Source organism: Mya arenaria, chromosome 3, assembly GCF_026914265.1.
Source record: "Mya arenaria isolate MELC-2E11 chromosome 3, ASM2691426v1".
Taxonomy (NCBI): Eukaryota; Metazoa; Mollusca; class Bivalvia; order Myida; family Myidae; genus Mya; species Mya arenaria.
Window position 1 is genome coordinate 63520136 of NC_069124.1, and position 16330 is coordinate 63536465.

General features: G+C 34.3%; 1 protein-coding gene across 2 annotated transcripts in view; it reads right to left on the minus strand.

Moving 5' to 3' along the window:
• Positions 1 to 16330, minus strand: part of LOC128226777 (AF4/FMR2 family member 4-like) — an 85504-nt gene that overhangs the window by 9690 nt on the left and 59484 nt on the right. For both annotated transcript variants that reach the window (XM_052936823.1, XM_052936822.1), the window contains exons 12-16: positions 10285 to 10576; positions 9061 to 9161; positions 6426 to 6489; positions 3850 to 3983; positions 60 to 140 (exon numbers count right to left, since the gene is read on the minus strand). In XM_052936823.1, coding sequence (XP_052792783.1) covers positions 60 to 140; positions 3850 to 3983; positions 6426 to 6489; positions 9061 to 9161; positions 10285 to 10576 — 672 coding nt within the window. The remainder of the gene's footprint in view (positions 1 to 59; positions 141 to 3849; positions 3984 to 6425; positions 6490 to 9060; positions 9162 to 10284; positions 10577 to 16330) is intronic.

Here is a 16330-nt window from a genome sequence, read left to right on the forward strand (position 1 = left end):
GTTTTGTTTCACTGAAAAGTAACACAAGCGATAGATCATCACTGTTGGTAGATTCTTACCATAATACTGCAAGTTTGTGTTCGGGCTTATCAGGGTTCTGCGGGCTCCGCTGGGCAAGCTCAAACTGATGGTACTGATGTCTGCAAAAAACAAAACATTTTAACGTTAACTTTACTTTTGGTCGAAGAAGTTAAAATTTCTATTCAATTAAAATTTGGACACAACAAAAGCATCTTCCCTAAAATACCTTATGAAACAATTCACGAAGACAGTTTAGTGTTTGTGCCCATGCCTCCTCCAATGGGAACGCCAGACAGTTTCGCATTTAATCATTTAGAATAGCTCTGACAACCAAAAATCCATAAAGAAGATTACAAATGACAAAATTCCATTTAGTAATGAAAAGATCCAGCAAATTCCCATTTAGTTATTTATTGGTTCTATCAAGTTAGTTATTTAGAAGATAGAGCATACACACTGATAAAAATAAACGCTATATTGATTAGTGCAAAAAATGCCTCACAAATCTATAAAGTCTAAACACTTATAAATTTAGCATTTATTTTTGGTAAAAAAAAAAAATACACTAACAATAACATAGTAGACTATAAGTATCTTTCATGGCCGAGAGTGTAAGATAGGTTCATCCCGACTCGAGCGTAGCGTGTTTTGGGGATACATGGTTTACCGAGTTTCCGCAAAACACCCTGCGCGAGGGTCGGGATGAACCTATCTTACATGAGCGGCTATGGTAGATGCTTTTTCTCCGACCTCAGTTAAACAAAATTAAGAAAAAATTTAAATTTTGCTGGAACTCTTTTGTGCGTAGTGAAAATAATGCGTATGGATATTTGATTACTCGTGGTTGTCATGGATATGCGCGCATTGATTCAGTTTGTTTTAATAGTCAAAACGGTCTTAAAATAGTACTGATGAGAGTGGAGCATTATTTCATGAAATGTACGTGAAAACTTTTTTATAGTGACATTTAAAGCGATAAATAGTTAATTAGCATTATAAATATTGCCATTAGACAATGTTTCTATGATGCTACAGACGACTGTCTTCAACAAGGGAGGTAACTTCAATGTGATGACCATTAAAAAGAAGTTCCATACGGGCATTTTATCTTCTTCGCCCCTGGGCAAGATAAGAATTTCTAGCATGGTTAAATTATTGGATCTACTTATCTGAGGTGGGAGAAATAATATTCTTGATGCGCTGGGCTATGGAATCTTTTCAACCAGTAACCTTACTGCACCTAATTTAGCCTATTTCTTTCCTATTTCCATGACTTGTCTGTATTATTTATTTCCTGCAATTGTTTGCTCACCAAGAACATACCTTTACATATCTTTGTGTAAAATGTAATTAAACATGAAAAGAGGAAAAGCCTGTAAGATTTATTTATGATAAAAGCATGTGAACAGCCGGTATGTGGGAGGATTAAATATCTCAACATGTATAGAAGCTATATCAGCTTATTTAAAAAGCCTTACAAGGACGACATTGTCAAGGACAAACGACAAAATGACAAAAAAACGACAAACGAGTACATGTATACTCAAAATATAATGTTCTATATCAAAGAGAAGACTATTGATTGGCTTTAAGGAAAGAGAAAGGGTTTAGAATTGCTTACTTTCTACTCACAAAATTAATGACCTTCATGTTTTGAATCATTATGAATAAACAAAGAAGACACAGAAGATACGCCTTGAAAGGACTCATTGGTGATACAGTTATGTCTTAACCTTCGGACTCGTAAGCTAAGGTTAATAAAGACCAACTGGATATGAGAGCAAGAAACACTTTCCGATTTTGCTATTCAAGTCTAAGGGTAATTCTGTCTTATATCAATAATAACCAATATTAATATATCACTGTAAATTTTTATTCTCTATTTCTAGAATAGCGAATGAATAAGAAGTTGAAATATTTGACATGAACATACCATCATATGTCAATATAAAGACTATCAACATTCCATGGGAAATGTTTTTGTCCCCAGTAATACAGACTTATAAACATACAAAATGATCAATATATCACTGTTTGTACCAAGTTAGTAATGTTGCCACTTTTCAGGTAAGAAGTAGTCCATCATAAGGAAATTAAAGGGATGCAGGAGATATGTGAATATTTCTCTGGTAAGACTGTATTTCATTTTGACATTGACACACATCATTGAATTAGACCAAGACAGAGATTCATATCTCTTGTACACAGTTATACTATATGGGACAGAGAATAGAAACATGGAAATTAAATATTTCTAAGATAACAGCATGAATTACAACCCACTCCAAGTGTTTTACAAGTAATGGCAAACAGCCTAATGGCTTATCTTGCAGGTTGCAGACTCAGCTGGTTTCAATGAGATATCAACTGTGGAATACATCATATCTTGTATATGATTTTACATAAATGTTGGACTGGATATTGAAAATTTGACTCTCATGCGCATGTATTAGTTGTGATAACCTTGTTAAGAAGTTGTAATAAAAAAAACAGTTTGATGGTATGCATTAAGCAAAACACAATTTAACCTAAAACTTATTCAAGACAAGTTAACTAACTGATGATCAAATTGCTTGCTAGATCAACATGGTGTACATGTATAATTAACTAACTTAATTCAGTAGGAAGTAGTTTACTGTAAAAAGCCTCAGGAATGTTAACACTTTCTCACATCAAATAGGTTTGATATAAATCAACAAAATTCTCATTCGGTGAACATTTTCCCCTTTCTGTTATATTAAACTTCCTTGACAAAAGCCAGATTAGCACAAAAAACACATAGTGCATCTTGCTAGAAGGTAGATAATAAATAATGCCAGTAAATGTTAGATAAGATTTGTACATAAACAGCAAAGTTTACAAATTAAGTGCAAACTAATTTATTCTTCTCTGTAACCTGCGGCATTATTTGCATCGGATTTCTATTTTGTTCTCAATAAATATTCACAACATGAAACACTGCAAAATCAAATCATTGTAAACAAATGACATCAAATATTATTTAAAAGCAAAATTAATATCATCAGCATATATCAAGGTCTTTCAAGCTCAAAGAAAAACTGTAACGTCTGCCAATCCTTTTTTTTTTTAAATCAATTGAGCATTTAAACATAAATTTGCAGGGTAAAAAACTTGCATTTCATGCAAACTTCATACAGATCTATATCAACCAGTTAAGGGATTGAAGCCCTAAAAGGCACTTTTTCTCTAAGCCTCTTGCCTCTCAAAAAAATACACCAGTACTGATTAGCCTTTCCCTCTCCCCTTCCATAAAAATACACCAGTACTGATAAGCCTTTCCCTCTCCCCCTCCATAAAAATACACCAGTACTGATTAGCCTTTCCCTCTCCCCCTCCATAAAAATACACCAGTACTGATTAGCCTTTCCCTCTCCCCCTCCATAAAAATACACCAGTACTGATTAGCCTTTCCCTCTCCCCCTCCATAAAAATATACCAGTACTGATTAGCCTTTCCCTCTCCCCTTCCATAAAAATACACCAGTACTGATTAGCCTTTCCCTCTCCCCCTCCATAAAAATACACCAGTACTGATTAGCCTTTCCCTCTCCCCCTCCATAAAAATACACCAGTACTGATTAGCCTTTCCCTCTCCCCCTCCATAAAAATACACCAGTACTGATTAGCCTTTCCCTCTCCCCCTCCATAAAAATACACCAGTACTGATTAGCCCCCCCACCCACCCCACTAGTACTGTTTTTTTAACGATTTGCCCCCCATAAAAATACACTAGTACTGTTTTCTACCGACTCCAAAAAGGGAATAATTCAGCTTAGTTATAGTGGATTAAGAAATATTTGAGACTTACGCCACAAAGGCTTGTGTATCCTTGTACATCTTTGTAGCGTCTGCAGGTATGTTGTTGCGCTCCATGGCACAGCCCGACTGGATAAAACACAGCACCGACTCCAAGTAAATCAAGTTCTTCACAAGTCCAGCATCCTAGCAATACAAATATACAAAAAAATACTTACTATTTAAAACACTTGTTAATGAACAAGACTGAAATACAAAAAAATAGGAACTTTAAACAATATAAAGCTAATCTGTAGCCAATTCCATAACAGGCCATTAAAAGCTTTTGTTGCAAGTACACACTCAAAGTTACTTATATGTTTTTTCCCTTCAAACAGATACTCCAATGAATGTTACCTGATGCTTTAAATAGACTTATCATTTTGATGAACCTGGTGCCTGACATTACTTGACAAATATGAGATTTTTTTTATAGATATTGTGGCTTACACAGCCCACATGAATTTCCTTATCCCCATAAAATCAAGCAACTTCATAAAACATGCCATTCCTCAATTTAATCCATTATGCAAATAAATTTATATTTGAGGAACTTTTTCAAATATGATTTTTTTTAATTGCTTTTCTGTCAGAAGATGAGCAATGATGTTATAGCTTTCTAATAGATATACTTAGTGACCTTGTAATTTTGGGAATCATTTAAAAGGGCATTACATAGGCAAGTGGCCAGATAAGACCTCCCAGTCAAATAATAGCCAACTTCATGATAAGCAGTCCTTATTTGTGTAGGCCCTTTTTAGGGATATTGAGAAAGTGCAAATTTATATACCTGTATGACCTTTAGATCAATATTACTCACATTAATTGTGGCTAAAGAAATGTGAAAATATTTTTTACAGATAATTAAATTAACTAATGAATGGTAATGATAAAAAAAAAATGATTACATGCGGTAATGGACAATTTCAGTCAAACTAGTAAAGGGTTCAGGTGGGTTCTCACAATGAACATTTGAACCAGCCTTGCATGGCCAGCATTTGGGTCAAGAAATGCGCCCAAACATTGGCTAAAGTACGTTTGCAAGAAGGATTTTTTACAGTCGCACTTTGAACGTTTCTGGCACACATAAACTTTTACGAATGATTCCTAGCTTTAGACAACCTGTGCTAGCGCTCTCCCAATTTTTTAACAACTTTTAGAAGCGGAGCTTGACGTTTGCCCAAACATCGGTACAAACATCTTTGTGTGAACCTAGCTTAACTGATTCCTTATATGTAAAATAAATGACTGAAAATACATTACAGTTAGAGTTATGTCAGTTAGTATTTTTGTCCTTTATCTGAACTGAAATCGAAAGTGATACATCTATTTTTTAATCTTTTAAGGTCAAAAGAGTGTGTTTACAATATTGTTATCTGCTTAATGTGTGCACATTCTTTTTCTATGCATTAAACCTTTCCCATAAAACCAAAACAATCCCCGGGTCACCAGACATGACAATACACTGGATACCTTAATCTACGCCTAACAGTATTTGCAGCTTTTAATCAATCACCATGAAAGAACAATAGAAAAAACAGTTCAGGGATGTGATCAGCTATGATCAGCTATGATTAGATCGGGTTTGTGAAGTACACAAGGATCGCCATTGTACAAGCTGCGCACAAGAGAAAATTGCACTTTCACAAGCAATAGCAATCAAAAAACTGTTACAAATAAACTTATAATCAACAGACTCTATCTCCAATATTACATTCCCTATCAACTGTCTCTTTACAATTACAATACAACCTACATTCACAGCCAATGAATTGACTCATCAGCCGGTACAAAGACCAACCAACGCTTAATTGATAAGAATTTCAAGGTTTAGCAGGATTTGCAAGCTCCGCCTACTCAGAATTTGTAAGCATTACCGTATTGTAGAAATGTATTTTTCCTGTCCGTTATAGTTTCTGCCCTTTCAAAACATGTTGACTCATTGTATTGTACATAGTTTTGTTATAATGTTCATCCAGGAGATTTTATTTGTGCATGCATTCAATTACATGAATTTAAGCGTTTTGTTTTGTTGAAATAATACCCTTGTTTCATGATATACATGGGCTTTGTGGTTATTGTTTTTAATTAAAATAAAAAAAAACTCAATCTTCAGTATCACAACAAGAGCCCCAACTTTGGCAAAATACACCCGTCCTCAGCCTCTTTGTAATTCAATAAAATTTTACTTTTTAAAATATCTTCTTAAGATTACTTATATACTGAACTGCATTAAAATTGACATTTTGCATTCTTAACAGAGGATATGTAATATTGATCATATATAAGTACCTACAGATCTATAATAGTAGATCAGACATCTAAAAGAACATTAACCATTATGTCAACCTGTAAGGTGACCTACTGCAGATACCCTAGTAGTTGTTTTATATACAAAAAGTTTATGATAAAGGGTACCTTCATGACTTTATGAATGTACTTGAGAAATTGATAGGACAAAATCTACATAATCAGAACATAATCTAAATCTTAAAAAAAAGGAATTTGCCGTGGGAGAAAACCACATCCAGCTTGTTCCATTTTGAGTTAATTCTGTAATTTCTGTAAAATGTTAGTATCTATAGTTACCATGTCCTCCGCCTGATACTTGAACTTGCGACCCCGATTATGGTACTCATCGGCAGACAACAGCCTGAAACGTACAAAGAAACAAGTTAGTTTACATGCATATGTGACTAGTTAATACAATGGACAACTTTTTTATGGACTTCATACAAGTAAACATAAGGACTAGTATTAAAACTAGAAATGTGTCCATAGGACACGGATGCCCCCACTTTGATTTTTTGTCACAGAAAATAAGCCATAATGATTATTCAGGATAATCTGCACATATAGGATAAGTTGAGTTGAGTTGGGTTTTACGGCATCGCAAGACTGTATAGGTTATATGGCGCCATTCAGGCAGGAAAAAACTTGTTGGATCCACATCTCATTTACATCGAGATGATATTTTTTAAGTATTGTTGGGAAATAAAGGGCCCTAACTCCTAAATGATTAAAGCGATTTCCATGGCTATCGAACTTGATCAAGATATTATGGTCACAATCATGTATGTAAAGTTTGGTGAGGATTGGACACATACTTTTCAAGAATTAGATTGGAAACATATATTTTTGAAGTATTTTTGGCAAAAAAGGGCCGTAACTCCTAAATGACTAAAGCGATTTCCATGACTATCGAACTTGATCAAGATATTATGGTCACAAACATGTGTTTAAAGTTTGGTGAGGATTGGACAAACGGTTTTCAAGAATTAGATCGGAAACATATTTTTGAAGTATTTTTGGCAAAAAAGGGCCGTAACTCCTAAATGACTAAAGCGATTTCCATGACTATCGAACTTGATCAAGATATTATGGTCACAAACATGTGTTTAAAGTTTGGTGAGGATTGGACAAACGGTTTTCAAGAATTAGATCGGAAACAATCTTCGGGACGTACGTACAGACAGACAGACGGACAGACGTACGTACGGACAAGGGCAACCCTATATGCCGCCACTTTGTGGGGGCATAAATAGTTCTTCTAGGTTGTATTATTATAATCTGAGATTTTTAACCCCCAAAAGGGGCCTTTTTACTTCATCCATTTGCCTCAGCTCTTTATGTTTTTCGTCTCAGTCAATTTAATGACTTTTTAGTATCTGTTTTGTCAATCTTAACACTAATTGCTAAATTATCACTAAACGATAAGCACCTTGCTCAGCAATTTTCTATGTGAGAATATAGACACAAGCTACACACTGCTCATACGATGTATGTTCACCACATGTATGTACACATAAACCTTGAGCATGGTCTAGACTGTCAGCAGCAATTACAATCATCAGAAGTCTAGAATGCACCATTCACATCATCGAGATCATCTAGACACTTTTATAGTGTTGTCTACAACACTGGAGAGCGAACATTTTTTGTGGAAATGCGAAACTAGTACTTTTCCATATGGTAATATAGTGATTAATATGTAGATTGAAGTTAAACACAAGAGTTGGCTTATTTCTCCTGTCAAAGGCATCACCATGATTTCAGATTTATTTTGTAGAGAACTGCAGTTTTAGCTAATTAATACCACAGCAAACATTCATGACTTCACAGCACTAACAACCGGCTGAATCATGTGAATGAATTGTTGGGAGTTTTAGGAATTTCTGACATTCCTGAACAGGTGTCACACAGGAATCGTTTGCTGCTTGTCTGCACTTTCTAATGAAAATTTATGAGCTGCAATAAACTGTGTGCCAAGACCTGTAATTCTGAAGCTGTTTTTACCAATAAAACAACTTTGAAACAATTCTAAGGATGTGTGTTATGTGAAAAAATCAAATTTTCTATATGTCAAGGAAAGTCATTAATATATGGAACTCAAAAACAGAACTCAATCCTAGATCCCACTCAGTTATTTGTCTTAAAACTAACAAAAACATTCCTAAAATTAGTATATTACTTTAATGTAGATTTATATCTCATGAACTTTTATATATTGGTGACAAGCAGGAGTAACATTTCAAGTGAACTTTTCACCCCCCCCCCCGCTCTCGTAATAACATCTGAGACTGTAATTTTCCTATAATTATCTTACAGTTAAATACATAATGGTCATAAAATTAATACTTCATAGCATAAGTCTGGTCTATAGCAAACACTCATAAATATTACTAATAAAATCTGCATTTTTAACAATATTTAACGAGTAGTTTTACCGAGACAAACAAAATGCTTCAACAATAATGATGAGGGTAATATCAGCGTTTGACCCACGAGTCATGCTTACTAGTATTTTGCCTCGTACTCAATTCCTCGTAACTGCAAACACATTTTTCTTCTAAAATGGTGCTTGTTAAAACGTTAATAACTGTCATTAAGGAATGAGTGAGATCATTATTATGCTTAATGATTGCACAGTCATCATTATGAACAATTATGGTAAAAAGTCATTTTGTTGGCACTTTATGCTCTAGAGTTATAAACCTTCAAGATCAGAAAAACTGACTGTTGTTACATGTATATGACCTTTGATGTCATGTGACCCACAAATGGTTACATTGCTATTTGACCGTGATTTCATGTGACCCCTACAGTCATGTGACCCCCTACTGCCATGTGACCCATACTGTCATGTGAACCCTACTGTCATGTGACCCCCTACTGCCATGTGACCCCTATACTGTCATGTAACCTGTAATGTCATGTTACGCACCTCTCGTCGTCTTTGTGGTGTTCCAGCAGGCTGAACCCTCCCCGTACAACTGGTGGCCCTCTCAACACACCGTTGTGCTGACTCGTGTCCACTGGAACACTCTGCAATTAAACAACATAGAATCAGATATCGCATAATTGGAGACTTACATTTGTGCATTTAAAATATATGGCAGTTATTTTAGAGGATTTTTTGCAGGCCTGAACCTAAATTAAGAAGCTCTTCTGTTTTAAAGTGCAAACTGTTCATGGTGATCTTAATCATCTTTTCTGATTCTAAATATATTTGACAGCATGCATAAAACATTAAATTTAAACGATAGATTCTAAATTATGCCAAAGAATGTAACATGCCACTTCTGACTAATAAACAAGTGAGTATGCAAGTTGTTTGAGAGCCAAAGTTAAAAATAGACATACAAATAAATAATAAATATAGTACTTGTTGATGCTAACAAGGTTCTTCAAATTCTGACTGTTAGGCCATTGGCCTTTTACTTAGACTGGACAACAAAAATTGATTAACAACTTAAAATGTACCTGAGCTACTTTTATAATTAATTTTAGCTAGGTCTTAAAAATGTGTGTTTTCACAGGAATGAAATTGACATTTTAGATCAACCTTGCAGGTGAGTAACTTATGTATGTCATCTTCAATACAATACAGCTATGATGGGAGACTAAAGATCAGTCTTGCATGCCAATCAGTTTTCAAAGAAATGAGCACTTCTCATGAAAAATGTTCACATTGTCATATCAGAGAATCAATAGAACTCCGGAGAAATGTCATTTTCACAAATCTGTTGCCTGTAGCCAACTCCCTTAGGCCTGTCTCGTTTGTGTTACAAACCTACAGTAATTACAAGATCTGCTATTTTGTGCTGTTTTTTTTCCCACCTCATTATAGATTTAGTTTCAACATATGTTATCCAACAATGATTGCAACAGTGTATGCTATACCATTATAAACTTGATATATTGAAATTGATTTAAACGTAATAGAACGATGTCTCCATAAAAGGAGAGATTATAATGTTGTTGTTTTCTCTGAATGGACATATTTTGATAAGATAAGATGTGATTTAAGCTTAATTAGCAGACTGCATCATCTTTTTTTCATGATGTAAAAATTTAAAACATGCACAAATAAAGCCATTTAACTGAGAAAACTAAATAAAACAGATTTCAGCTTATCAAATGATTTGAAAGAAATTTTTCCACCTACCTGACTATTTAAAGCCCTATCTGACCTATCAATGGAGGGCAGGGTAGGTTTGAGATCTTTGATAGTGGCTGGAGATGGGGCCACCACTGTGGCTGTCCCTGGGTTCGCAGCGACCTTGGGCCGCTTGTTCCCGCGAGAGGAGGCCCGGCTATGGGTTGAAGCCAGGCTGTGTGTGGAGGCATGACTCCGGGTGCTGTGCTGACTAGACCCACTGTTGTGGCGCTCCCGTTTCACTGAGCCAGGGAGGCGAGACCCACCCCGTTCCTCCACTGGGGAAATGGCTACTGGCTCACTGTAATAGACATAACAACATGAGAAACTTAAAGATACTAAGAATAAACTTTTTTTAAGTTTTCAAATTTTAAATGTTAATGGCTAGGATACACCATCAGCTATTAGCATCCCTATTCTGTTATATTGCCAGTCGTGTGTACAAAATGTGCTACAGAAACTTTTACAAACTAGACAGTGTCACATTTATTTTCTAAATTGTTTTTGACATGGTCTTCTTTTCCATTTCATAAGCATCTCCAGATTAATCTTTGTTATAATCTAGTTACAAGCTTTCTAGCAGGCTCTAGCTGAAAATAACTTAGCGCTCTTTAAAGGCTATTTTGAACTCATTTTATTGCTAAATTTGAATTTTTAAGGCTCTATTTAAAAAGTATAAGGCTGTTCCAGGAACTCAGGGCTTATTTTTTATGGTGTATTGACTGGAATGTGATGAGGATTTAAAAAAAAAAAAAAAGCAAAGCTCTAAAAAATAGTGTGGTTTTTTAAGAATTAAGAGCTGCTGGAAAACCTAATAGTGTATGTGCATATGTCTACAACATTTAACCCCAGGGGTTTTGAGACTTCTTCAGCTGTTATTTGTTCCATTTTGTTTCATGTAACTTTTAAATTTTACCTCAATGAAATTCACCTCTTTTTGTTATGAATGCACAAACAGCTTTATTGTATTTTTCATTCATTGACATTAAGTTTCAGAATCAATATCACAAAGCAATAATGGAATAACAGGAGGCCTTATTTATGTCATACAATCATATAATCTGAGACACAACATGCAGGGCTTCAGTGAAATCAATACATGAGAGATGGAATCCAACATTTCTCATGAGACACTCAAACACTAATTTTAAATACTCCACTTACAGTTAAATTGCTTCAGCAAAACTATCAAGGCAAATAACATGATGCCAATTGGAGGATCGTTCAGTTCATCGCTCCTCCTTGTCACTTGTTCAGGTTGTTTGTCAGATGAGCTCTATGTAATCCATTGGATAATACAGCCATGTGGTATTATACAGCAATTAAATACATTTCCTTGATTGGTCAATTGAATCATTTTCTGTGGCAAGGCATGTTGATTGATAATATGGATTTTAATACACAAAGTCCTTTTGCTTTGAACACTAAATATTTCAGGTACATGTACTTATTTTACGGAACAGGTTACAGTAATTGTGTTAACGGATCTTCTGTGAAAATTAATATATATTTATAAATTGTTGTGTTTATGTCTCAGTCACATTTTTAGGTTTGTTGTAGCAATTATACATGATGTAGCCATGCAGCAGAGCTTATGTCTGGCTGCAAGGTCGCCGTATAGTCCCCTTGCGGCCGCCATATGGTCCCCCTGAGGCAGCCTTCAGGCACCGTGCTGCTACCTTAACTCTACCTTTGTATTTGTCAAAAACCTATAGCCGCAACAGGGACGCCAAAAGGCGACCGTGCGTAATCACTTCGAAGGCGTACAGCTGAAGGTTTTCTGTCTCCACAACTTCAAAATACACCTTGCAGCTAGCCTAACATTGGTGTCTGCTGCAGTATGTGACTGTGGGATTATCAGATGCCGCCGCAGCCCTAAAGTAGGTATTTTTTACCCAACTTAGCCGCCATGGCAAATGTGACAGAGGCATTATATGCCAAATGTTTGCTGATGTGGCAAATTTGCTCCAAGGGGAAATTTACCCACATGGGTTGATTATCTTTTTTTTGACATGTTTATATGTTATGTCATTTGAGGAAAATTGAATATTTCTAATAAAATGCTGTTAGTGTTGACAAGTACATAAGACATAAGGCCTAAAAAAATAATTGTTTGGTTAGAGTTACATCCTTTTTAAAAATAGGTAGGGTAGGTAGGCTTTTTTTTTTTTTTTTTTTTTTAGCTTTATATATATAAGAATGTTATTTTCATCATTGGGTAATGGTGTTTCATTTTCATCATTGGATAATGGTGTTTAAGTTATATTCTGTGTAAGCATTTCAGGTTTTCAACTACAAAGTGAAAAGCATTAAAAAAAATAAATAATAATAATAATTTTTTTTAGCTTTTAATTTTTTTTTCAAACTGACTATAAAAACGGTAGAGTCGGCGCCTATTCCGTAGGTAGGGTCGGGTTACCCAAACCAAATGTTGTTTTTTTTAGGCCTAATGATGAAGCTAATATTACTTACATATGATATTATTTTCTGTATTTAATACCACTCATATTCAATTAAAGATATCATGTTGCAGCAATACTAGGAATATAATAAAGATCTCTTTCTTTAAAAGAAAAACACTGTTTCACAAAACAAAAATTAAACTGTACATATTTATGTTTGTTGTATTCAAAGAAGAAACAAACATGTTTGATAACTTCCAAACTATCAGCAGAAATAAGAGTGCAACAGGTTTTATAAGTGTATTTGCAAGTTTAGCTCTCAATTTTGCTAGCATATATGAGATTAAAAGAAGATCAAATGACCAAACTTTAAAACAAAATAGTAAAATCCGACATTTAAACATGGCTTTCAGTCCTTTGTAGAATTGGTCTGCCAAGAAATTTAAAAAAAGTTTGACAGAATAATATATACAGTTGTATTTATAACCATTTCCTTCGATCATTTATTTCCTTTTTGTCAATTATTTAGTGTAAAACCCTGCCAAAATCAAAACACCCCAGGGGCATATCAATTGCTGCATTTATCTGTCAATACCCATGGGGGTTAGTTTACCCCATGTCCACACTTAGAGCAAAATGCCCCCCTCGACAGGGTCAATTTAAACCCATGCATATTTGTACAACACAATTTTTTATTAAAAAATTATCATCGGAACATCACTTAAGGTCAACCTTTGGTTTCTTTATAGATTCTAATTGGAGAATGTAACATCAATACAGAACAATATTATAAGTTGCGGGGTTAGTAGGTGACCCGATATGGATATACGGGGCAAAGGAAACCATATTGGGTGAGAGCGAAGCTCTTAGCAGTATCATTTCCTGCGCCCAGTATATCCCATATCGGTTCACCTACTAATCCTGTAACGTATATATCAAGTCGACGACCTATATACGGGGCAAAGGAAACCATATTGGGTGAGAGCGAAGCTCTTAGCAGTATCATTTCCTGCGCCCAGTATATCCCATATCGGTTCACCTACTTATCCTGTAACGTATATATCACGTCACCGACCTGTTTACATGTTTAAATATTTCATTTATTCATCGGAATCGGAAAATAGATGCCATTTTGGTTCGATATAAACTTGGTGACCCAATATGGAAAAATATGGGGTCACTGCGGACCAGCCCTGGACCAATGGCGTATCATCATTTATATTGGAGGCGTGATATAGAACAATATGAGACTATTAGCATAATCTGTTTTTCCTGAACTTAATTGTCTTACAAAGAAAGTGCCTGTCATGTTAAAATACATTGGTCTCTGTCATAGTAAAAGCAACTTGCTGCATTTGAGAAATTAAGTTCTTTACCAGATATCATAGTGTAATCATAAATTAAAATCAGTTTAAAGACATTAAAATAAAGGATACATGGTCTTCACAGCATAATCATTCATTAAAGAGCAGTTAATTCAGTAAAATAATGCTTATAAACATCAAGAAATGAAACCAACCCTCATCTCTTTTTTCTCAGGGCATTTAATAACTCTGTAATTAATTCAACTAGAGTGATGGGCCGGGGTATTCATATGTAATGTCATTGAAAATATGTGTACTAAATTTAATGAGACTATCTTGAATAATTTGAATATAGTAAATATTCCGCGAGATGCCAAGGTTATGACAATAAGATATCGAGGTCTTTTTATTTTTGAAGAACAGCCCAAGCTCACAATCAGTAACAGTGTTTATATCTGCTTATTCCCCTGACTGTATGTGTCATTAATAACATCAAGTGACATCACCTACACAGTACAAATGACTTTATTATGGAAAAAGATCAAACATATTCATATTCTTTTCATTGTAAATTAAGCTTTTTTCATGAAAAAACACACTAAGAAATGTAACAGTAAATGTGCTCAATAAAGCAAGATAGTATATTTTACGCTTAGTTTAAGAATTACATAAATATAATAATTTCTCAAAAATAAAAATAAAATTCCCAAGTAATGTTCGAAATAAATAAATATATATTTGGACTCCAATTTTTTTTAGTATAGAATAGTTGGTGTATTCTTAAAAGATTCACCTCATTCTCGTAGGTTTTCTGTTGTTGTTTTTGAAGTGGTCTTTTTTGTTTCTGTACAAAATTGCAACTCCTAATTTTAGTAAAAACGGCGCATTTTTGGCAATATAAAGAAAGGCCCCAAGCCCCATTCCAAAAATGGTGGAAAAAACCTTTATATAACAATCTGTAATCTTTGCAGACAAAGACATAAAATTCATAGCTTTTAAAATTACAATAAACTTAACCTACAAACATAGTTAAGATAACTAGAATGAATCAAGTATTTGTCATTTACATACATTTCACATCTTCTAAGTTCTTTAGACATTTATCTATAACAGGATCTGTATCTTTCATTGATAGATGCGTTTGCAACCAAATCAAATCAATACCATTCACCATCTTCACCTCAAAAAAAAAATGTAGATGGATATTGATACATTTTATAAAAGTAAACGTATGGTAACAATTTAATTCACTATCATAAAAATTATATATATTAATGAATGTGGACTATAAGCTCTGTCAAAAACTAATAAACGTTCAGACAACTACTAGACCACCCAGGGCTGAAAATGACCAAAAAGACAGACAATAGCTTATCCCTATTCCAAGACACATTAATAGCTCCATTGCAGACAACATTTCATTATTTTAGCCAAGGAAAAGTCTCCATTGGCCATGAAATGGTTATAAATCATTCATAAATGGGTGAGCAAAAAAAGGAGAGAAAATGCACTGTAAATGCCATGCAGGGGCATTGTTGTTAACGATGGAACACTTCTGTACTTGGACACTATTTCAAATCTTGTCTCTGTTCTGGTTTTCATTACAAATATTTCATATTTTTCAGTTTATGCACTAGAATGACCTCTAAATTACTATGTGTTCTTGTTATCTTAGATTTAACCACAGGTTAATAGAATTTTACCTAATGTTTACCTATAAACTAAATGTCAGTGTCACCTATGACCTTTAAACAACACCAAAACTCTTCAAATTCAGTGAATAACAAAAGCAGAAAACATCTTCAATAGCCATGTTATTGAATTTTGCAGTGCTTTTCTTGATTTTGCCAAACTGATGTTAAAGATTAAACCATGCAAGTTAATTTGTTGGGATTTTATTCTACAAATATGATTTTTGTTTATATTTCAATAAAAAATTGTGTTTTTTTTCCTTGTTTCCATGCAGACTAGAGTTTATAATAGTACCTGATTAAGGAAGTAGAATCTAGAGGCCAAATGACATTATTTTCAACCAATGAATGTGCTCCAAAAAGAAGTTAAATTTCCACTCAATTTTTACAACAAAAGTTTTCAAATATCAGGTAGCTTCCCCAATTATCACTAGCAGGATTTGTAAGCGATATCGGCATGACCTGTGGTTCAAATGATAACCGATTTACTCATTTAAAGCAAAGAAAAATTTATGCCAAAAAGATATGCCACGGCTTCCTCATCTATTTCACATATTTAAAAGCTATTGTTTTACATTCTAGTGCGGTAATTAAACACATACATCTATAAGATTAATAACCTGTTAAATGTTCAACCTTTTTTCTCATTTGTTTGGTT